Source organism: Vulpes vulpes, chromosome 9 (assembly GCF_048418805.1).
Source record: "Vulpes vulpes isolate BD-2025 chromosome 9, VulVul3, whole genome shotgun sequence".
Classification (NCBI taxonomy): domain Eukaryota; kingdom Metazoa; phylum Chordata; class Mammalia; order Carnivora; family Canidae; genus Vulpes; species Vulpes vulpes.
This window is the reverse complement of record NC_132788.1, coordinates 107,327,206-107,346,671: the sequence shown is the minus strand read 5'-3', so window position 1 is coordinate 107,346,671 and position 19,466 is coordinate 107,327,206. Positions and strand designations below refer to the sequence as shown.

The window sequence follows — 19,466 nt, the reverse complement described above, 5'->3', positions numbered from 1 at the left end:
CCTCTGTGGGTCCCAGCGTGGACGCGCCCACTGCCCAGTGCTCTGGAGCCATCCATTTCTTCTCCTGCGCCCGCCCCCCAGCCCGCCCCCAGCGGGAGGCTGGGAATGCCCTCACTGCTCCAGAGCCCAGAGGTGACACGCAGTGACCTGGAGGAGGCCCTGCCCCTGCCTCACCTCCCCATTATTGACCCCTCCATGGGGCCCCCCTCCCCCCACAGCAGGTGTCCTGGGAGAGGAAGGAAACTGAGGCAGGCCAGGGCAGAACTTTGATTCTGCACGCTTCTCATGCCCCCTCTTGGCCAGCGAGCCCCAGGCGGGTGTGGAGGCAGCTCAGGGAGGGGCACCGAGCCCCCTGCCCGGGTTGGGAGAGGCTGGAGCTGGTACAGAGGCTGCCGGACAGAGGAGCAGGGTAAGGGTGCCCAGGCAGGGGGCTCTGCCCTGACAGAGGCTGGAAATGCTAGAGAAATAGCTGGAATGTGGGCTGTGTCCTGAGGGCCATGGGGAGCCATGGATGGCTTCGACGTGAGGGAGGGGCACAGCCAGATCTGGAAACGAGAAAGAACTTTCTGGGCCTGGTGTTGGTGGGGGACATGGACGTGGAAGGGAGATGGCTGGGTTGCGGGAGTGGGGAGGCCCCAGCCTGCGTGAGCGGGGAGGGCGGCTCTTGGGGATGCCCCTGGCAGCGCTGCGGTCGGCTGGGCTAATGCCCCCCGGTTCCCTGGTGGGGTCAGAGCCCCCTGCAGACCCTAAAGGGAAGGACACTATGAGACCCCTGCCCCCCCTCCTGGAGCCTCTCTGCCTCCATTATTCCTGGGAGGTTTGCCTTCCTCTGGCCCCCCACCCCTCAACTGCCCCCCAGCCTACAGTTGCTTGCCCTCCCCACACCCTCCACCTGCCGCACCTCATGTCAGTGCCCCTCCCCCACCACTATCTCCTCCCCCAGGGACAGGGACACTGGTGGCTCAGCAGTTGAGCATCTGCCTTCACCTCAGGGCGTGACCCGGGGGTCCTGGGATCGAGTCCCATATCGGGCTCCCCGCAAGGAGCCTGCTTCTCCCTCTGCCTGTGTCTCTGCTTCTCTTTCTCTCTGTGTCTCTCAAGAATAAATAAATAAAATCTTAAAAAAAAAACCTCCCCCATCAATACCCCCCCCTGTTCCCCAGCAGTGCCCCTCCCACCAACATCCTCTCCATCATCCCTCCCCACCATCAGTGCCCTGCCCCGACCCACTCCATGCCCATCCCCCCTCCGTGCCCCTCCCCCCATCCATTACCCACCTCCATCTCCCCATGCACCCCCCCAGTCCTCAGCCACCCATCGCTTTGGCCCCCAGCATGGGCTCCGAGGGCGCTGACACCTCTGCCCCGTCCCATGTGATGGGAGCCCCCCGGCTGAGCATTTTACACCAGGATCCTTTCTGCCAGAGGCGCGTGACCCCCATCCAGCAGATGAGTGACTCGAGCTAAGGACCAGAGGGGTTAAGCCGCCTGCCACCGCCACACTGGTGGCTCCAGCCAGGCCAGGGGGAGTCCAGAGCCCGACCTTGTGCCCCACCCCCACCCCAGCGCCTGAGGCTCCCCCTCAGCCAAAGGGGAGGATGTTAAGTTACTGAGACCAGAGGCCTGGGAGGGAGGAGGGAGGAAGGGCCGAGGGGAGGCCACCATGGGGGAGGGTCACGCCCAGAGTCTGTCTGGTTGCCAACAGAAACCAGACATGAGGTAATGGCCAAGATGAACTTGAACTTGGCTGGAGGTGGGGGGCTGGGAGGCAGGGCGCCAGTCCGTGGGGATGGCCCACACGGCAGCCTGGGTGGAGGGGCACAACTGACCTACAGCAAGGCAGGGGGGGCGGTCCCCAGGCCGGCCCCACACAGGTGGACCGTTAGATGCATTTCCAGGGGAAGGCCCTGTCCGGCTTCCCCGTGGAGACCCAGGCTGGAGCTGACCCTGAGGCTGAGCCCCGGGACCCCCGGGTGAAGTGGAGGTTGCGACCCCTGGAGGGCCAGGCCGGGGTCAGACCCAGGCAGGGAACAAGGGCTGGAACCAGCTGCCAGCTGGGAATCTGCCGGGGCGCCCCTTCGCTGGTGGACTCAGGCCAATTACTTGACTTCTCTGGGCCCATGTTTTCTTCACTTTGAAACGGGGTGGTGGGGGGCGTCATCCCTCCTTTATGGAGAATTGGGGGGGTCATTAAACGGGAAAACATTTGTTTGAAGAATGACAGCAGACAGCCCTGGTCACCCTGTGACCCTGGTCACAGCGCCTGGCCGAGGCGGCGCTCCCTAGAGCTTCAGCACGTGGAGGGAAGCCCAGGGCGGAGCCACATCCTCTCCCCCTTTTTAGACTCAGGGCCCCGAGAGCTGGTCGTAAACAAAGGATGCTCCACCAGATTTAAGTTCCAGATAAAGGAGAGATAAAAATAAGTCTGAAAAATACCTGTTTTAGCATAAGTATATACCAGAAGTTGCGCGGTATACAGGTTTCCCCGCGGCTTCTCCAGAACTCGGGTGTCCGTGGGCACCCCGAGTTTCATCCAGGGCAGCCTGGGCCAGGGGCCTCTCGCAGGTCCGGACACGCCTGGGGCTGGGGGGGACGGGGGAGACGGGTCCCAGGGAGGCGGGTGTGGGCAGTGGCCAGCGTGGTCAGTGGTGGAGCCTGACCCCCGTGTGTCTCTCTCTCTCTCCCCCCCCACCCCGCTCCGTGTGTCCCCGTCGGGCACCCAGTCCTGGTATCTGGGATAAGAAAGATTTCGTCCCACGCCCTGCTCCTTCGTCGCGGGAATCCCAGGGGGTCGCCCAGCCGGCCCCCGGCCCACGTTTTCGGTGGAAAGTTAGAGCGAGCAAGAACACCCCGCCGACTCCCAGCCTGGCCGAAAAGACAAAACAGACACATACACACAGGAGGGAAACAAGCAAAAAGAGAAAAGAAAAAAAAAAAAGGCAAAAAAAAAAAGAAAAAAAAAAAAGACAAACGGAAAAAAAAAAAAAACCACCATAAAAACAAACCCACCCAACCAAGAAGACAAAAGGTAAAGACGGCAGCCCCCAGACTGTGGGGTCGCCGGGCCGGACCAGAGGCCAGGCCCCGCCACCGCTCCGAGGCCGCGCGAGGGTCAGGGCGCCGTCCTGTTACTCATCTCTGGCTGCTGCTCTGGAAGGGCAGGCGCCCACTCCCGCCTCCGCCCAGGACCAGGTGAGCGCGGCCCGGTGCCCCTGCCCGGGCCTCACGGGGCAGGACACCCAGCACGGCCACCTCTCCCTGGGTCCCCACTGCCGGGATGTCAGCCAGGCCTCCGCCACGGTGTCCACCGTGCAGGGAGGCAGGTGCCGTGGGGACGGTGGGGGGGCCTGGTGAGGACAGCCGAGGCCGCCGCCGCTGGAGGCCCGAGTGGGCAGGGAAGCGACGAGGGCAGAAGAGGGTTGTGGGGAGACCCTGGGTGTCGCCAGGGGGACTGGGACGCGTGGCAGGAACTTTCTCAGGAGCGTCCTGCGGTCGCGGGACCTCCGCCTGCCCCAAAGCGTGCGCGCTCGGCTGGGCTTGCTCGGGACTCGGTCTTTCCGCCCCATGCCTGCCCTGTTTGGGAGGAGAAGTCTCTATGCAATTGACCCCCCAGCTCCACCCCGCGGCACAGGAGGCCACCCCACACCGCACCCCGCTGGCCCTGCTCCACACCCCACCCCGGGGAGGGACCCACGTTGCACACACTGTAAGAAATGCACTTTCCGAGGAAGGGGCTGGGGGGGTGGAGAGACTCGGAGCTCCCCAGGTGGGGACAGCTGCCCGAGCCTCCGTCCGCCTGCGCCCTGGGAGGGGAGGACCCCCCCGCTGAAGCCCACGGAGGTGGGAGGTGAGAGCGAGTGGTTTAAGTGCCTGATTCCCACCGCCCGCCCCCCTTTGTCCAGCTGGAATGGGAAGTGGCCGCGGGCCCCTTCCATTCCCTCCCACAACCCGGCCACCTCCAGTCGCCGACCCTCATTGCTGTGCTCCCCTCAGAGCTAGAGAGATGGGAACACCCCCCCACCTGCAGTTGGCCCAAGGGGCAGAGCTGGGCTCCCTCGGGCCCTGCTGCGCTCGGGCACGGGGGTGGGATCTGGGGAAGCCAGCAGGCCCTCCCTCGTCTCCTCTGCCAGTGCCTTACATCCTGGAGCGGCACCCCCTCCCTGGTGCTTCCCAGCCCAAAGGGGGACCACGGTTTGCACTTTCATCTTCCCCCGCTGAAGTGGGGCGCAGCCAGGGAGGTGCATCGCAGCTGGGCCCCCACCAGGAAAGAAAGCCGGGCGGCCGCAGCCGTGCACTCCCGGATGAGGGTTGGGGGGGGTTCTGGCCGGGGGAGGGGGGGGTTGGCGCCTTGGGGTGTCCCCTGTGGCCATGTGGGGGACCTCCCGTCTGCTAAATGTTTTCCGTTGAGCCGCTCCAAAAACACTAAGCTGGGGACACCGGGTGCCCCCCAACCCCGGCTCCCTGGCCCCATCCCCATCCCCACCCCCACCCCAGGATGGCCATCTTGGGTGGGGGCCCTGGGAGGGGGTGTTAGGTGTTCTGGGGTCACCAGGCCCGAACACAGGGACCCCTCCCATCCCATCCATCTGAGTCCCAACTGGCCTCCTCCACGCCTGGCCCTGGGGAAGACCTTCCCCACCGCGACCCCCCAACCCCCAGCCTGGGCCAAAGCCATCGCCCTGGGCTGGGCCTCCGCCTCATCTGCTCTCAGCCTGGCCCTCCTGACCCTCTCCCGGTGCCCCAGGCCTGGCCAGCCTCCTCCCATCTCCCCAGAAACTGGACTTTCCTCCCAAACCAGCCCCAGAGAGGGTTGGCAAACCCACTCAACCGTACAGAGAAAAACCCTTCCCCACCAACCCCCCTCCCACTGTCCAGAGGCATTCAAGAACCCTTGGTCCGTCCGTCTGTCCCCAAGGCCCCCTCCACTGGGTGGCCGTTGGGGAGCAAAGCCTGGGCCGCTCTCCGGGAGGGCAGGAGGGGGGTGGGTCGTGCAGGTGGGGTATCCGGAAGCTTCTCAGCCATGGAACCTTAGGGTGCGGGTAGGCGGGGTAGGGGAGGGGCACCTGGCAGCCCCCAGCTACCTAACTTTGCATGGTGCTTAGTCGGGGATTCCTGTGACCTGGCTCCTGTTGTCAGCTCGCCGCGGCTGATACTGCATGGCAAATTATACCTGGCTCTATCCCCCTCTCCCAGCCCTCCCCGAACCCTCCGACACTACCCCCTCCTCTTTAAAAAAAAAAAAAAAAAAAAAGATACAAAAAAAAAAACCCTTAAAAAAACTCCATGTTTCCTAATTTGCACGAAATTTTCTACCACATGATGTGCCTTGCCTTCCGAAAATAAGTATTACCTTTAAACAATATCAGCGCACACAGTTAGCTGCATGCACTGCTCGTGTAGTTAAAAAAAAAAAAACAAAAAGACAAAACAATGACATGAAATAAAAAATAAAAATTGAAGAGGGATGTATTTCTATTTGTAAAAAAAAAAAAAAAAAAAAAAAAAAAAAGAATTAAAAAAAAAGAAAAATCCCACGCTAGGAAAAGCAATCCACAGAACAATCGCCCCATGGTCTGCCCCACGACCACCCCCTGGCTCTGTCTCCACCTCCTGCTGCAGTGGGGGTGCGCCCTGGTGCTCTGCTGCCCCCAACCCCACCCCTGCGCTCCAGAAGGGTCACTTCCGAGGCCCCTGCCCACAGCGGCGGACAGACCTCAGGGGTGAGCCCTGACCCCAGTGCAGGGGTTTGTCCTGCCACCGGGCCAGTGGTGTCCCCACGGGGTGGCCATCCTGCCTACAGCCAGACCCCCACCCCACCTTTCCTGCAGGCTGGCGTCCCTCTGGCTCAGGGTCACATTGCCGCCCCCCCTCCCCAGGTTCCCCTCCAGCCCTCCCCCAGGCCCCCCTTCCTTCTTGCCAAAGGACTCGCCTCCGCCCCCCCATTCCCTGGAGACCGGCCTGGGACGGCACTCCCCTCCTGCCCCCTCCGTGCCGCCAGCACCCACTTCTGTCTTCCAGCTGTGACTGGGGGGGGGGGTGTTATCTGGGATGAAACAAACAGAAAACAAGCCAAACCCAATATATGCAATATCTGTCTGTCTGTCCCTGGAGACTGAGCGCAGCCGCCGTAGGCCCAGCCGGCGCCCGCGGGCACAGGGACGGCCCAGGACGGGGACCCCTGGGCACGGGCCTCCATCTGGTGGCTGCTCTCGCTGTTGTCTTGTCCTTGATTTCATGTTCCCTTTCTGTTTTTTTCTTTCTTTGTTGTTGGTTTGTTTTTATTTTTTTTTCCCCAATTTCCTTTGCTTTTGACTTGACCAAAGCTGAGACAGTAGCAGCCGGTTAGCGGGGTGTCAGAGGGCTGGATTCTTCAAGCTCGGCCTCCCACTCATCTCCTGTGGGGACAGGGCGGGCAGGGCAGACGGTTGCCCCCCAGAGCAGGGAGGAGCCTCGCGGGCCCACCCGGCTTCCATCCACCATCCTACGCTCATCCCATGTCTTTTAAAGAGATGCCTCAGCATGTCCCCGGGGCAGGTCGCTGCCCCTGAGAACTGTCCTTTGGTCCGAGAGCCCAAGGGCCTGCCTGTCAGTTTCCATGGGGCAGATTTCTGGGTTTTCTTCTCTTCCGCCCAGAATTGGGGAGCAGCCTGCCCGGGACCCCTCCCCGAGGGCTTGGGGGGACCATGTGGTCTGCCCACAGCCCGCCCCGAGCTGTGCACTGCTGCTGAGTAGGTAGTGCCATCCTAGGCTTGTCCACTCCCCCTGGAGGAAAGGCCACGGGCACAATTTGGCGAAAACAGCAGGATCCAGACCCCTTCCCCACGTCTGCGGTTTGGGCTCCAGGCGGGGCACAGGGTGTCCCGTTGTCTTTTACCGTGAAACTAACTTGTTCTCAAACCTCCTCCCCTCCCGCCTGCTGCCACCCGCCATCCATCATCGTCCTTCCCCATGGGAGGCCCCCCTCCCAGCCTGAGCCTGGGTGCCCCCCCACCCACCCCATGCTGTGGAAGAGAACGGGGAGGCTTCCCAGATATATGCAAGTTGCCCTCCCTCCTCTCTTGGACGAGGGCGTGGGATGACCAGGGTGGAAAAGGAGGTGCAGAGGGGCAGGAAGACCTGGCCCTGTCCACTGAGAAGGGGGTCAGGGATCCCCAGGCCTGGGTTCGCAGCTCAGGCTCCTGTCAAGTTCCAAGCTCAGACCCATCCCCGCCCTGAGCTAGACAATCAGACCCAAGAGGAACCCCGAAGGCGACCTGGGGGGTGGCTGCACCCCCCAAGCAGCAGACAATTCCAGCCTCAGCCCCACACATCCCCCATCTCTGCTCTGGAACCTGCTGTCTGTCCCCAGGGACAGCAGCCAGTTAGGAGCCTGGGGCTAGGAGGAACTCCAGCCCCCCTGCAAGATGCAGCTTGAGGACCCCCTCCCCACTCTGACTTCTCCCACGGTACTTTGACCTCCAACGTAGGGCTATACTATATACACACAGACACACACACACACATACATATATACATATATATATATATATATAATTTTGGAGTTTTTTCTCATAATACAGGTTATACAGTGGCTACTTTTTTATTTTGACCTGGATTCCCTCTCTGAGACCCTGGTTTCTACTTTCTTTTTGGAGGGTGTTGGCAGAGAGGTTCCAGAGATCCATCCTCAAATCCGGCTTCCTCTGCATCCTCCCATCTTTCCCCGTTTCTGCCCCTTTGGAACCTGAGAGTCCCACCTTAAACTGACAGCCTCCCCCACTCATCCATCCATCCCTAAGTGTTTCAGAGTGCATGGGGCCCCCGGCGCTGGCCCACCCCCCCCACCACACCCCCCTCCAGGTGAGGCAGGGAGACAGACCCAAAGCTGTACCAGCGGGACTTGTTGCCAGCGATACCAAAACAGACTTTTCCCAAGCAGTGCCTCCACACGTCTGCTGGTGTGGCTTTGGGGTTCTCCTCCCCTGTTCCCCAGGGCCCCCCCCAGGCCTCAGGAAAGAGAAGGTGGGATCTAACAGGAGTCAGGGCTCAGAGAGGAAGTCATGCACCCCCAAGCTGCTGCCCTCCCCACGGCCCTCCATTCACACCTCCTGGCCAGAAGGGGACCCACAGAAGGGGAATGGGAGCTATCCCAGCCCCCTCCTGTTGGAAACCCCAAAAGTCCATTTCCCAAATGCATCAACACCCCATCCTCCCATCTTGGGTCCCAGCCAGGCCTCCAAAACCAAAGTCCCTTCAAATCCGGGGGTCCTGGCCTCTGCCCCCAGCTTCCTGCCCTCCTACCCCCAGGACCCTACGCGGGGGAAGAGGAGAGAGTCTGAGGGATGGAGCCCAGTGCAGGGGGCAGCCAGGAGGAAGGAGAGAGACCCACTTGACTCTTGAGTTTCTTTTCTCTTTTTTCCTTTTTTCCTTTTTTCCTTCCTTCCTTCCTTCCTTCCTTCCTTCCTTCCTTCCTTCCTTCCTTCCTTCCTAAACTTTTTGGTGATGTTGCTCTTCATTTTCTTTTCCCTCCAAGATATTTTTTGAGGTCCCCCTCTATTTTGTATTTTACTAATATTACCAGAATAGTTTACTCTGTCTCTTGCTTCCTGCTTGCCACGCACACCGGATCACACACACATACACACACATACACCCATGCTCATGAACCCAGGTTGGGAGAAGGCCTAGGCTGGGTCTGCTGCCCACGCCCTCCCCCTTCCCCCTCCGGGACAGGGACAGGGGACATGTGGTAGACCAGCCGGACTCCTCCCTCGCCCAGCTCGCCCGCCTACCCCCCTCACAGCATACTCTGGTCATAACCTTGTATATTATGCAGTCATTTCGGTTTTTGCAGATGCGCCTACCATTTACAGAAAAGTGACTCTGGCTGTTATTATTTTGTTTGTTTGTTTCCCTATGCAAAAAAAAAAAAAAAAAGAAAGAAAAAATGAAACAAGGGGGGGTTCCATACAAGATTCAATAAAAAGCAAAAAAAAAAAAAAAAAGGACAAAAGAAGGAAGAAAAAAATGTATAAAAATTAAACAAGCTATGCTTCGACTCTCGCTGACTGTCCTGGGTCCTCCTTTCTGTGCTGTTTGGGTGGTTCTGTGCCTGAGTGAAGGGGAGGGGCGGCTGCTGGGCGAGCAGGCAGGTGCTCTGAGATTCCGGGGTCCCCGGGAGACATCTGTTGATGGGGTGCTCCTGGCATTGAGGGCTGGGGTCAGGGGTGCTGCGTAGCCCCCCATGGCACTCAGGGACCCCACACACATAGCGGTCTGGCCCCATGTCCACATCCACTGAGCCCACGGGAGGGACCTGCTTTACACACTGACCTCGGTGAGCTCTGGGTCCCGCCTGGTCCCACCTGCAGTGCCCCCGGTGGCTCCAGTGCTCTGCCCACCCCACGAGGGGCTGTTTCACACCCCTGAGCCTTGGCTCCTGCTATTCTGCTGCTCATCGCTGGCTCCCCAATCTCCGCAGACCCTTGAGGCCCCACAACAACATCCTCTTCCTCCAGGTGGCCACCCCACCTTTCCCCAGTAGCTTCCACCCCCACCAGCCGCTTAGGATCTCTGCAGGGACTTCAATCAACAAACCCCATGGTAACTTCCACTTCTCCCGCCACGCCTCACCCCTGGCTCCAAGGACAGAGCCTGGCACACAGCCGGTGCCCCATAAATGTACAGAATGCTCTCCGGTGCCCCATAAATGTACAGAATGCTCTCCCTCTCCTTTTCCACCTAGCAAACTCCGATTCAGCAAAGATTTCCTGAGCATCTGCACACTACCAAGTACTGGGGACCCAGCGAGGAACATAAAACGCCCCAAATAACCGCGTTCATAGCGCTTACAGTCCCAAGTTGGGGAGATGCATAGTCAACGGTAGAAATAACTAAAATATATATCAGGGGCGCCTGGGTGGCTCAGCGACTGAGCATCTGCCATTGACTCAGGCCATGATCCCAGGGTCCTGGGATCGAGTCCTGTATCAGGCTCCTTGTGAGGAGCCTGCTTCTCCCTCTGCCTGTGTCTCTGCCTCTCTCTGTGTGTCTCTCAGGAATAAATACAATATTTTCTTTTTAAAAAGTGTAAAACAGGGCAGCCCGGGGGGCTCAGCGGTTTAGCACCTGCCTTCGGCCCAGGGCATGATCCTGCAGTCCAGGAATCGAGTCCCGCATCAGGCTCCCTGCATGGAGCCTGCTTCTCCCTCTGCCTGTGTCTCTGCCTCTCTCTCTGTCTCTCATTAATAAATAAATAAAATCTTTTTAAAAAATAAAATAAATAAAATTTCAAAATTGTAAAATATATATCAGAGGAGGTAAGTGCCAAAGAAGTGAAGCAAAGTAAAGGATAAGAGAGTGGGTCTCCCAGGAGGAGGTAACATTTAACCAGAGATGAATAGAAGGAGGGAAACATCTGAAAGATGAGTGTTTCAGGCAAGGGCATGGTCTGTGCAAAGGCCCTGGGGTTAGGCCCCCACCTGGCATGTTGAAGGAACAGCCAGGAGGCCTGTGTGGCTGGAGAAGAATGAGGGACCAGGAGAGGAAGGGAGGGCAGGGAGGGGATGGGGCGGGTCCTGCAGGGTTTCATGGGCCTCAGGAAGGACTCGGGCTTTCACCCCAGGAGCTGGGAGTCCTGGAGGGCTGTGGGCAGAGGGGGGACATGACTTCATTCTAACCACCACTCATCCAGGAGGCCTTCCCCACTTGTCTGGGCAGAGCCTCTATTCCCGCCCCAGCTCCCGGCCCCGAACCCCTCCCACCTGGGCCCTGATGACACGCAGGGGTGTCGAGCAGGGGTGTCAAGCGCCGCGTCCAGTTCTTCCCCCCACCCCCACCCACCCCCGGCAGCCATGGGGGCTTCTCAGCCATTGGAGTCCAATGGGAGGGAGGCTGTGGTGCTCGGGAGCATCACAGGAGTGAGGGGCTGTCACTTCCCCTTCTCGGGGGGCGGGGGGCTGGGATCCTTGAGCCCTTGCCCGTCACCCTGCCCCGGCATCTCGAGCCCCCCTGGGGGGGAACCCCACAATGGGCAAGCAAAGCTCTGGGCTGCGCAGGCTCCTGCCGTCGTACAACAGACCCACCCAGGAGGGACCATTACAGCCGGCTCACTGATGGGGACACTGAGGCACAACGACAGGCGCACACAGAGACCCAGGCACAGTGCCCTGCAGTGCACACAGGTGTGCGGCCCTATGCCCCACCCAGCCGGGAACAGACCACAGTCGGAGGTGGGGGTCCGAGGGCCCCCCAGACCACATGTTCCCTCCCCGCACATCCCCAGCCGGGTTGGGTGCTTCTGCCCCCAGCAGCGAGGTTCCGGCGCCCCCTTGTGGGCGGGACGAGATCTGGACCCAGAAGCTGAGTTTTGGGGGCCCCCAGCCACCTGCACCCGAACCCCCCAGGGTCCTGCCCCTCCCCACAGCGGGAAACAGGGCGCTCATAGGAGCTTCTTTTGCAGGGTGAAGACTCAGCAGGGGGAGGGGCTCAGGTTGGATGGGGGCTCAGCCCCTGGTTGAGGGGTTCAGTAGGGGTGAGCGGTCAGCCAGCCATGAGGGGCTCAACCTGGGGTGCGGGTGGGGGGGCTTGGCTGGAGTGGGGGTGGGGTCAGCCAGGCCTGGGGTTCAACCAAAGTGGCCTGGAGGTGTCAGGGTTGACGGGCTCTGCCAGTGTGGGGGTGTCAGCCCGGGTTGGGGTCCTCACACTGGAGGTCGGGGCTATGCTGGGCCAGGATGAGGGCAATCTGGCCCTGGGTCCCACTATGGGCGCCTGAAGTGATGCAGTTGTTGGCTTTGGGGGGCTGTCCCAAGACTACGGGCTGGGCCTCCCCATAAAAGGGGGCAGGGCTTGTCACAGCCACAAAAGGCCCCCCCACACCAATTTCCAGACACCCTGGGGGGAGAAGTCCATCCCCTTCGGAAAAGGAGGAGTCCACACAACAGGGATGCTCTGGGAGCCCCCCTGCATCCCCCTACCCCCCGACCTGGCATGACCTGGAGGCAGAGGACGCCAGCCAGAGCCAGAGCCGCAGTGTGAACGCTCACTCTGGGCCCTTCTAAATCCCCCAAACCTGGGGGGGACGCCCATGCCCCTGGCCCCTGCCCACATCATTTCAGCATAACCAACAGCTGACGTTTATTAGACACCTTTTGGGTTCCGGGTCCGGTGCTCGCGATTTTTGTGGACGTTATTTCATCGAATCCTCATGACAACCTAAGGATCAAGTTATCTTCCTCCCCCTCCTCCCCCTCTGACAGGACGGGACACAGGCACAGACGTTAAGGTACGTGCTTAGGGCCACACGGCAAGGAGGCACCGGGGGTTCAGCCCTCCCGAGGGGACCAGCGGGAGGGCAGCACAGGACGGGGCGTGATGACCGTCTCCTCCCGCCCCCGCCACCCGCACCCGCGCAGCTTGCAGACAGTGACGGGAAACTCGGCTCACGGCGGGGGGCCCCGGTCTCCCAGGAAAGGGCCATGTGTGCCCCTGAGTCCGCTCAAAGCTCGGGCCCAGGAGCCACGAAGGCAAGGTGGCTGGGGGGTTGGACCTGCTCTGGGGCCGCAACCGCAGGGCCTTTGCACGGGTTCCCCCTCCACCGTGGCTCTTACCCTTCAGCAGGGCCTGCGCAGGGTGTGCTTGGGAAGGAGGTGTATGAACGCCCGGGGAAATAAAAGCAAAGGGGGGATGGGGGCGGGTCCCGAGGGCTCCTCATCTGAGCCCCACATGGGATAATTTCGCTGGCCCCAGGCCCAGGTCTGCGCTAGTCTAGTCGGGTGCAGAGTGGGCACGGGGCGTCCCTGGGGGCCTCCCTGGAGGCGGCAGGCGGGAAGTCTTCATTCAGAGGAGCTCGCCCCTGTTTCGTGGCTTGGAGGCCCCTCCTTCTCCTCCAGGGCCAGCTCACAGTCGCCCTCTCCTTTCTCCTCCTCTCTCACGGCGCCCACTTCCTCCTCCTTATGGCTGTGGAGACAAGAAGGATCCAGAACACCTCACTTAATTAAGGAATTACGGGGCCCAGGCTTGGGCGATTTTCCCAGAACCTCTGCGCCCCGTGCTCTCGTTGTCCCCACCCCGACAGAAGCGGTCCTGAGGCCCAGACAGGTTAGGACACTTGCCCCGTGTCAACCTGACAGGAGGGCCGGCGCCTGGCCTGCCCGCTCCCTGGGTCTCGGGACTGTGGGTGAGTGAACGGGCAGGGGGACAGGGCGACGGACCCATGGATGGTGGTAGGTTAATGAGTGGATGTGGACAGACGCCTCGACGGACATGGGGACGGGTGGTGGGAAGGTGGACAGAGCCACAGACGGCGGGACGGTTACGCGCAGAGGACTTGGGGGGGGGAGAGGGATGGATAGATGCGTGGGGCCCAGGGGAGTGGTAAAGACCTCACAGATCCCCCCTGGGACTCATCTTAGGGTTGGGGTCTCAGGGCCCAGAGAAGGTGATAAAGACATCACAGATTCCCCCCGGGACGTGTCTTAGGGTTGAGGTCTCAGGGCCCAGGGGAGTGGTAAAGACCTCCCAGATTCCCCCCTGGGACGTGTCTTAGGGTTGGGGTCTCAGGGCCCAGGGGAGTGGTAAAGACCTCCCAGATTCCCCGCTGGGACGTGTCTTAGGGTTGGGGTCTCAGGGAAGCCATCTCATTTTTCAGGTTCATAGCAAGGGGAGGGAAGGGGGGTGCGTGTTGCATGAGGTCCCAGCGGTTCTGAGTCAAAGAATTACCCCCTGGCCTGTGGAGGCTCAGAGAGGAGCGGGGAGGGGAGGGATTCTGAGCACCAGTGGTGCTGCGGGGGGCGGGGGGAGCTCACGCAGGACGGGGGGGGGGGGGGGGTGCCCACCTGTCGCGGGACTGGCTGCACCAGATGGCGTAGAGCAGGGTGAGGACGAAGAGGAGGAAGAGGGCGGCCAGCATGGCCCCCAGCCCCACCAGCCACGGCTTCCTCTGGGCCACTGCGGACGGGGCGGGGCGGGGTCAGCGGCTGGGCCACCAGGTGGGGACTCCCTTCCCCCTCCTGTCCCTCCCGAGGCCTTACGGGGTTGGGCCCAAACCGGCCCCGGGACCAGAGCTGCCAGAAGGGAGGCCCGGCCAGCAGTCGTCCAGAATCGGTCCATCCCTGTCCGTCTGTCTTCGCGTCCCTCCAGCAGGTTCTGGGGTGCCACCCCATCAGAGGAGGAAGTGGCCGCCCCGGACACCCCAGCGCAGGGTGTGGCCAACACCCTGCAGGAAGTGAGGAGTGGGGCCCCCTTCCCTGGATCCCGGGTGTGCCGGGGAGGGGGTCCAGAGGCCCAGGCGTCCAGCACCCTGTCCCCCTGAGGCCCCCCGCCCTCCGCTCCCCACAGCCACAGCCACGGGAGAGAGAGGCCAGGAAAGGTGCGGAACGCGTTTCCTGAGCACCTACTATGCGCCGGGCCCTGCAATGGTTCTTAAGCCCCAGCACCTGTTTCGAGCCTCGTAACTCTGGTCCTCAGGTTGCAGATGAGGGGTTACCGCCCCCTTGGGCGGGGGGGGGGGGACACACGGCATCCCAGAGGGACACAGCTCTCGCCGCCAGGAACCGCAGCGGGAATGAACACCCCCCACCCCGACCCTCTCGGATCATCCTACAAACCCCCTCAGCATTCGGGCAGCCTGGGCTTCCACGTGGGCTCTGCCAACAACCACCCGCGAGACCGGCCCGTGACGTCTCTCCTGCCAGGCCTCAGTGTTTCCAGCTGGAAAACGGGGCTAACCGTGTACTGACCAGATGCCAGGCGCTCACCGGGAGCATCCGTGAGGGCGCTTATTAGCTTCATTTCGTTTATGTTTTTTCCACCCTCTGGCGGACGATCCTGGAAGTCCCGCACAGCCGCTCCCTGCCTCTGGGTCTCATCCCCCCCGCCCGCCCCCCCCGGCCCCCCCCGCCGCTGGGGCCTGAACGCTGACCTTTATCAGGGTCCTTATTAAGAAATAGTTAACATCCAGGGCAAGGGCCAGGGCCCAGAGAAAGTGAGGTGAAAGGGGAGGCTGGAAACTGGGAGAAGAAAGCACTCGTCCCTTCCCAGGGGAGCACAGAGCCCTGGGACACAGCCTCCCGGACCCAGGTCCCTGGAACAGTCACGTGGCCCCAGACAAGGGGTGGGGTAGCAAGGATTTCCCAGGATACGGGGCTCAAAGTCCAGAGCTCCGCAGCAGGATCAAGATTGTCGGGGGCATCTGGGCACTGGGCAGCCTGCCCTCCCATCCCTGCTCGGGCATCGGCCCCAACCACTGCCTCCCCCAGGGGGAAACTGAGTCTCAAGAGACAACAGGAGCCCTTCTGAAGGTCTCTTATTAATTCTTTAATGCAGGTCTTCAAAAGGCAGCCCCTGCCCCACGTTGGTCCCGAGTCTGAGTAGGACGGAGGAGCTTCTGGCCAACAGATACTAGGGAGAGGGAAAAGAAATCAGGCCGTGGGTAGAAGTGGGGGAGCCGTGACATGGCGGGAGCTCGGGGGTTTCTCCATAACCCAGAATGCGCTCCAAGTGCGAGAGGAATCACTAGGCAGACAAATCGGGAAGGAGGGTGCACAAAGCCCAGGCATGCAGCACACAGAGAGCACCCCCCCCCCAAGGGGCAGGGCAAGTCCCAGGCCTCTTCATTCGGGGGCCAGTATTCTCCACTCTGCATGGAGTCACTATGGTGGCTTCACATCCAGGTCATCGCTTACACGGTGTGGAGGGAGCATCTCTGGGTGGCTGCCTGGAGGAAGCGGTGTCGCGTCTTCACATGGCTGTGTTCGTGACTTTCCCTTCAACTCTGGGCTCCTCTTGCTCCTCCAGCTCCAGCCCCAAGTTCCTCTCTCCTTCTTTCTCAGCCTTCCTGCCCTTCATGTCCTTTATCTCCTCTATCTTCTCCCTCTTGCCTTCTTCACTGTAGGGATACAAAGGCCCCAGACACAATGAGAAACAGTCGCTCCCATTGGACAGACATGGGCCTGTGCCAGGCCTTGTGACAGGTGTTTTACAAAAAGTTTCTTTGTTGAATCCTCAAAACAGTCCTTGGGAGGAAGCCTTGCTATTTTCATTTCACAAAGGCAGAAAGTATGACTCAACTGTCCCATGGATGGACAAGTGGATGGAGAATGGATGGATGTGTGGATGTATGGAAGGATGGACGCATGGGAGGACGGATGAATAGGAAGATGAGTAGAGAAGTGAATGGAAGGTTGCATGGAGGGATGAACAGACAGACAGCATGATAGGTGAGTAGATTAATTACAGAAAGGAAAGAATGATGGGTCAATGGATGGATGGGTAGGAGTGCAGATGGGTGGATGGGTGGAGAGATCACTGGGCTGATGAGTGGGAGAAATGGGTGGGTGGGTGGATGGGTGGGTGAGTAGATAGATGGGTAGGTTAGGGGAATGAATGGATGAATGGATAGATGGAGAGGTGGGTGGGTGGGTGGGTGGGTGGATCGATAGATAGGTGATGGGCAGGTAAGTGGTTAGGTGAACGGATAGCTGCACGGAGAGATGAATAAACGAATAGGAAGATGAGGGACGCCTGGGTGGTTCAGTGGTTAAGTGTCTGCCTTCAGCTCGGGTCATGATCCTGGGGTCCTGGGATCGAGTCCCACACCGGGCTCCCTTCATGGAGTCTGCTTCTCTCTCTACCTCTGTCTCTGCCTCTCGCTCTCTGTCTCTCATAAATAAATAAACAAACAAACAAAAAAAACCTTAAAAAAAAAAGAATAGGAAGATGAGTGAATGACCAGGCCAAAGAAGAGCATGACAGATCAATGGATGGGAGTATAAATGGGTGGAGAGATGGCAGTGTAGACATGTGGATGGATGAATGGATCAATGGTTTACTGGGTAGGAAGATCAATGGATGAATGATGGATGGTTGGAAAGGGAAGTGTGGGTAGGAGGATGGATGGATGGTTGGATGGATGGATGGGGGGATGGATGGTTGGATGGATGGATGGATCTGGGGATGGATGGGGGATGGGTGTAGATAGGTGGATAGATGGATGTGGGGGGATGGATGGATGGATGGATAGATGGATGGATGGATGGATGGATGGGGGATGGATGGATGATTGGTTGGATGGGTGGATGGATGGATGGATGGGTAAATGGATGGATGAGGGATGGATGGATGGATGCGGGGGTGGATGGGTGGGTGGGTGGATGGGTGAGTAGATGGGTGGATAGATGGATGTGGGGGGATGGATGGATGGATGGATGGATGGATGGATGGTTGAATGTTGGGTGGATGGGTGGATGGATGGATGGACAGATGGGTGGATGGATGGATGGGGGCATGGATGGATGGGGATAGATGGATGGGGGATGGATGGTTGGGTGAATGGATAGATGGATGGAGGGATGGATGAACGGATTGGAGGATGGATGGGTAGGGGAATGGGGGGTGGATGGATGGATGGATGGATGGATAGGGGATGGATGGATGGGGGATGGATGAATGGTTGGGTGAATGGATGTATGGATGGAAGGATGGAGGGATGGAGGGATGGAGGGATGGAGGGAGGGATGGATGAGGGGATGAATGGGTAGATGGGTGGATGGATGGATGGGAGGTAGGAGGATGGGGGATGGAGGGTGGATGGAGGAATGAACAAGGAGAAAACTACCAACACAGGAGTTCAGGTGGGTTCGAGAACCTCCAGCACACCCTGGGAGCGGGAATCACACTTTGCTGGAGCGGCACTGAGTCTCAGACAAAGCAAACAATGAGGCCTACAGCTCTCTCCCTCACGTACGTCTCGAGCTCGACTGAGAATGTTCCAGTCAGGCTGGCCTCCTCCTATCTCCTACTCTCGCCTCCCAACTTTGGCCAAGTGGGGACACTGCCCTGGAAGAGCCCCCACCCCTGCCACATCCCTGAGCCTCCCCCAGAATCTCGTCTGGAAGCAGTCGGGACCACAGCAGAGTCACCCGCGCCAGTACCCATGCTCGTGTGCAGACACCTACACGACCCCACAGCACAGTGTCGTTCAACGGGGATCTGCTCAGTGCCCACTGTGCGCCAGGCCCCCCGGGGACACAGCCGGGCCAGAGCTAAGCTCCTTCCATCTACTGGGAGCCACCGTCCAGCGACGACAGAGCAGTAAATGGCTAAGATAATTTCGGCTGCCGGGCAGGGCAAAGAACGCAGAGCTGTGGGACGCAGTGTGTCCGAGGCCTGGTGGCCCGGGTGGGCTTCCGGGAGGAGGAAATATCTGAGCAGGGACTGGAGGACGAGGCAGCTCAAAGATACAGGAAAGAGTGTCCCAATCAGAGAAAAGACTAAGTGCAAAGGTCCCGGCTGGAATGTGCTTGACGTGTTCAAGAGTAGAAAGAGGTCACCGGTGCACACTCACCCCTCCCCACCCCCAGAGGGGCTCACACAAACCCCCCCGACCCCGCACCAGCCACGCACGCTCACACAGGCAGTAGTACCTCACGCCCACGTCCTGATAGGGGTTGGGATACATTCTGAGCCCGGTGTCCTCCTCGTCCTGGGCTCTGTAGGAGAGAGAGAGAGACAGAGGGGTGAGGGCGGGTGACAGGCGAGTCACCTCCACGGCGTCCCGCGGCTGCACAGAGCAAGGTGCACGGCCGCATGGGGGGGCCATGACGCGGGGGGTGTGAGCAGGAGCAGGGAGACGGGAGACAGGGGAAGTGACCAGAGAGAGTCAGCAGGCGGGAGGGGTGCCCAGCACTCTGGGGGAGAGGACAGGGACAGCGGTGCGGGGCGTGGGGAGAGGGGCTCCCACCTCACTTTGGAGCACCAGACGCGGTTGGCCAGCATGAGGACGAAGACGATGAACAGGAATACCACGACGGCAGCCAGGCCCACCAGCCAGGGCTTCAGGTGGTACTGCGTGGCTGTCCGAAGGCGGGGCAGGTGGGAGTCAGAGATGGCGGGGAGCGGGGTGCGCCCCCGAAAGGGGAGACGGCAAGGGTCCGGGGGCGGGGCGGGGATGCTCCAGCAGGTGGGGTCTCAGAGAGGGCTGGTCAGACACCAGTTCTAGAGAACGGAGGGGGCTGGGGCCTGGGGGGGTGTCCCCAGGGATGGGCAGGGAGGCCCCACGGGAGCGTGGGGGCTGGGGGGCTCCAAGAGGGGCCGGCCCCATTCCTCCTCTGCCCGCCTACTCCTCTCAGAGGGGTTCCTCACCATGAAAAATGGGGAGATGGTGAGCCTTCGTAGGAGCCCCTGCCATGACCCCTCCCGACCACTGCACCGTGCACCCCGCCCCCCAGCCCCGGGTGGGCGCCCTACCCTGCTGGGCCTCTGCAGGTGACAGGAGCAGGGCGCTGAGCAGGAGAAGGGCCTCCAGGGTCCCCATGGTCGTGGAAGAGCCAGCGGCGCACAGTCAGGGGCGGCTGGGTGAGGCCGTGCCCAGGCCCTGATATGCAGGCGGGCGGGCCTAGGGGCGGACCCGCAGCTCAGACTCTGGACCTGGTATAACAATTAACGCGGGGAGTCCAGCCCTCGCCCTGTGCCCTGCCCCAGGCCCCCGCC

At 60.6% G+C, this 19,466-nt stretch overlaps 3 protein-coding genes across 10 annotated transcripts in view; 1 reads left to right on the top strand and 2 right to left on the bottom strand.

Annotated features, from left to right (window-relative positions):
* The window catches only part of NFIC (nuclear factor I C), a 65,039-nt gene extending 55,998 nt beyond the window's left edge, over positions 1 to 9,041 (top strand). For all 7 annotated transcript variants that reach the window (XM_072721812.1, XM_072721811.1, XM_026019417.2 and 4 more), the window contains one exon: positions 2,723 to 9,041. In XM_072721812.1, the coding sequence (XP_072577913.1) occupies positions 2,723 to 2,740 (18 nt within the window). In that variant the 3' untranslated portion in view covers positions 2,741 to 9,041. The remainder of the gene's footprint in view (positions 1 to 2,722) is intronic.
* Positions 9,042 to 10,978: 1,937 nt separating this feature from the next.
* Positions 10,979 to 14,122, bottom strand: LOC140593780 (small integral membrane protein 24-like). Its single transcript, XM_072718866.1, has 3 exons — positions 14,009 to 14,122; positions 13,814 to 13,925; positions 10,979 to 12,935 (listed from the first exon to the last, which is right to left on the bottom strand). The coding sequence occupies exons 1-3, from the start codon at positions 14,085 to 14,087 to the stop codon at positions 12,812 to 12,814; spliced, it is 315 nt and encodes a 104-aa protein (XP_072574967.1). The 5' UTR covers positions 14,088 to 14,122; the 3' UTR covers positions 10,979 to 12,811.
* A 1,147-nt stretch (positions 14,123 to 15,269) lies between these two features.
* LOC112935595 (small integral membrane protein 24) lies at positions 15,270 to 19,380 on the bottom strand. 2 transcript variants are annotated; one of them, XR_003238187.2, is made up of 5 exons: positions 19,224 to 19,378; positions 18,718 to 18,829; positions 18,401 to 18,466; positions 15,662 to 15,864; positions 15,270 to 15,377 (listed from the first exon to the last, which is right to left on the bottom strand). XR_003238187.2 is itself a non-coding variant. In XM_026019357.2 (4 exons), exons 1-4 carry the CDS (start codon positions 19,288 to 19,290, stop codon positions 15,717 to 15,719), a joined length of 393 nt encoding a protein of 130 aa, XP_025875142.1. In that variant the 5' UTR covers positions 19,291 to 19,380; the 3' UTR covers positions 15,270 to 15,716. The 2 variants fall into 2 exon arrangements, 1 of the variants encoding a protein (XP_025875142.1); XM_026019357.2 differs by having other exon boundaries at positions 15,270 to 15,864; positions 19,224 to 19,380.
* Between the last annotated feature and the right edge of the window lie 86 nt (positions 19,381 to 19,466).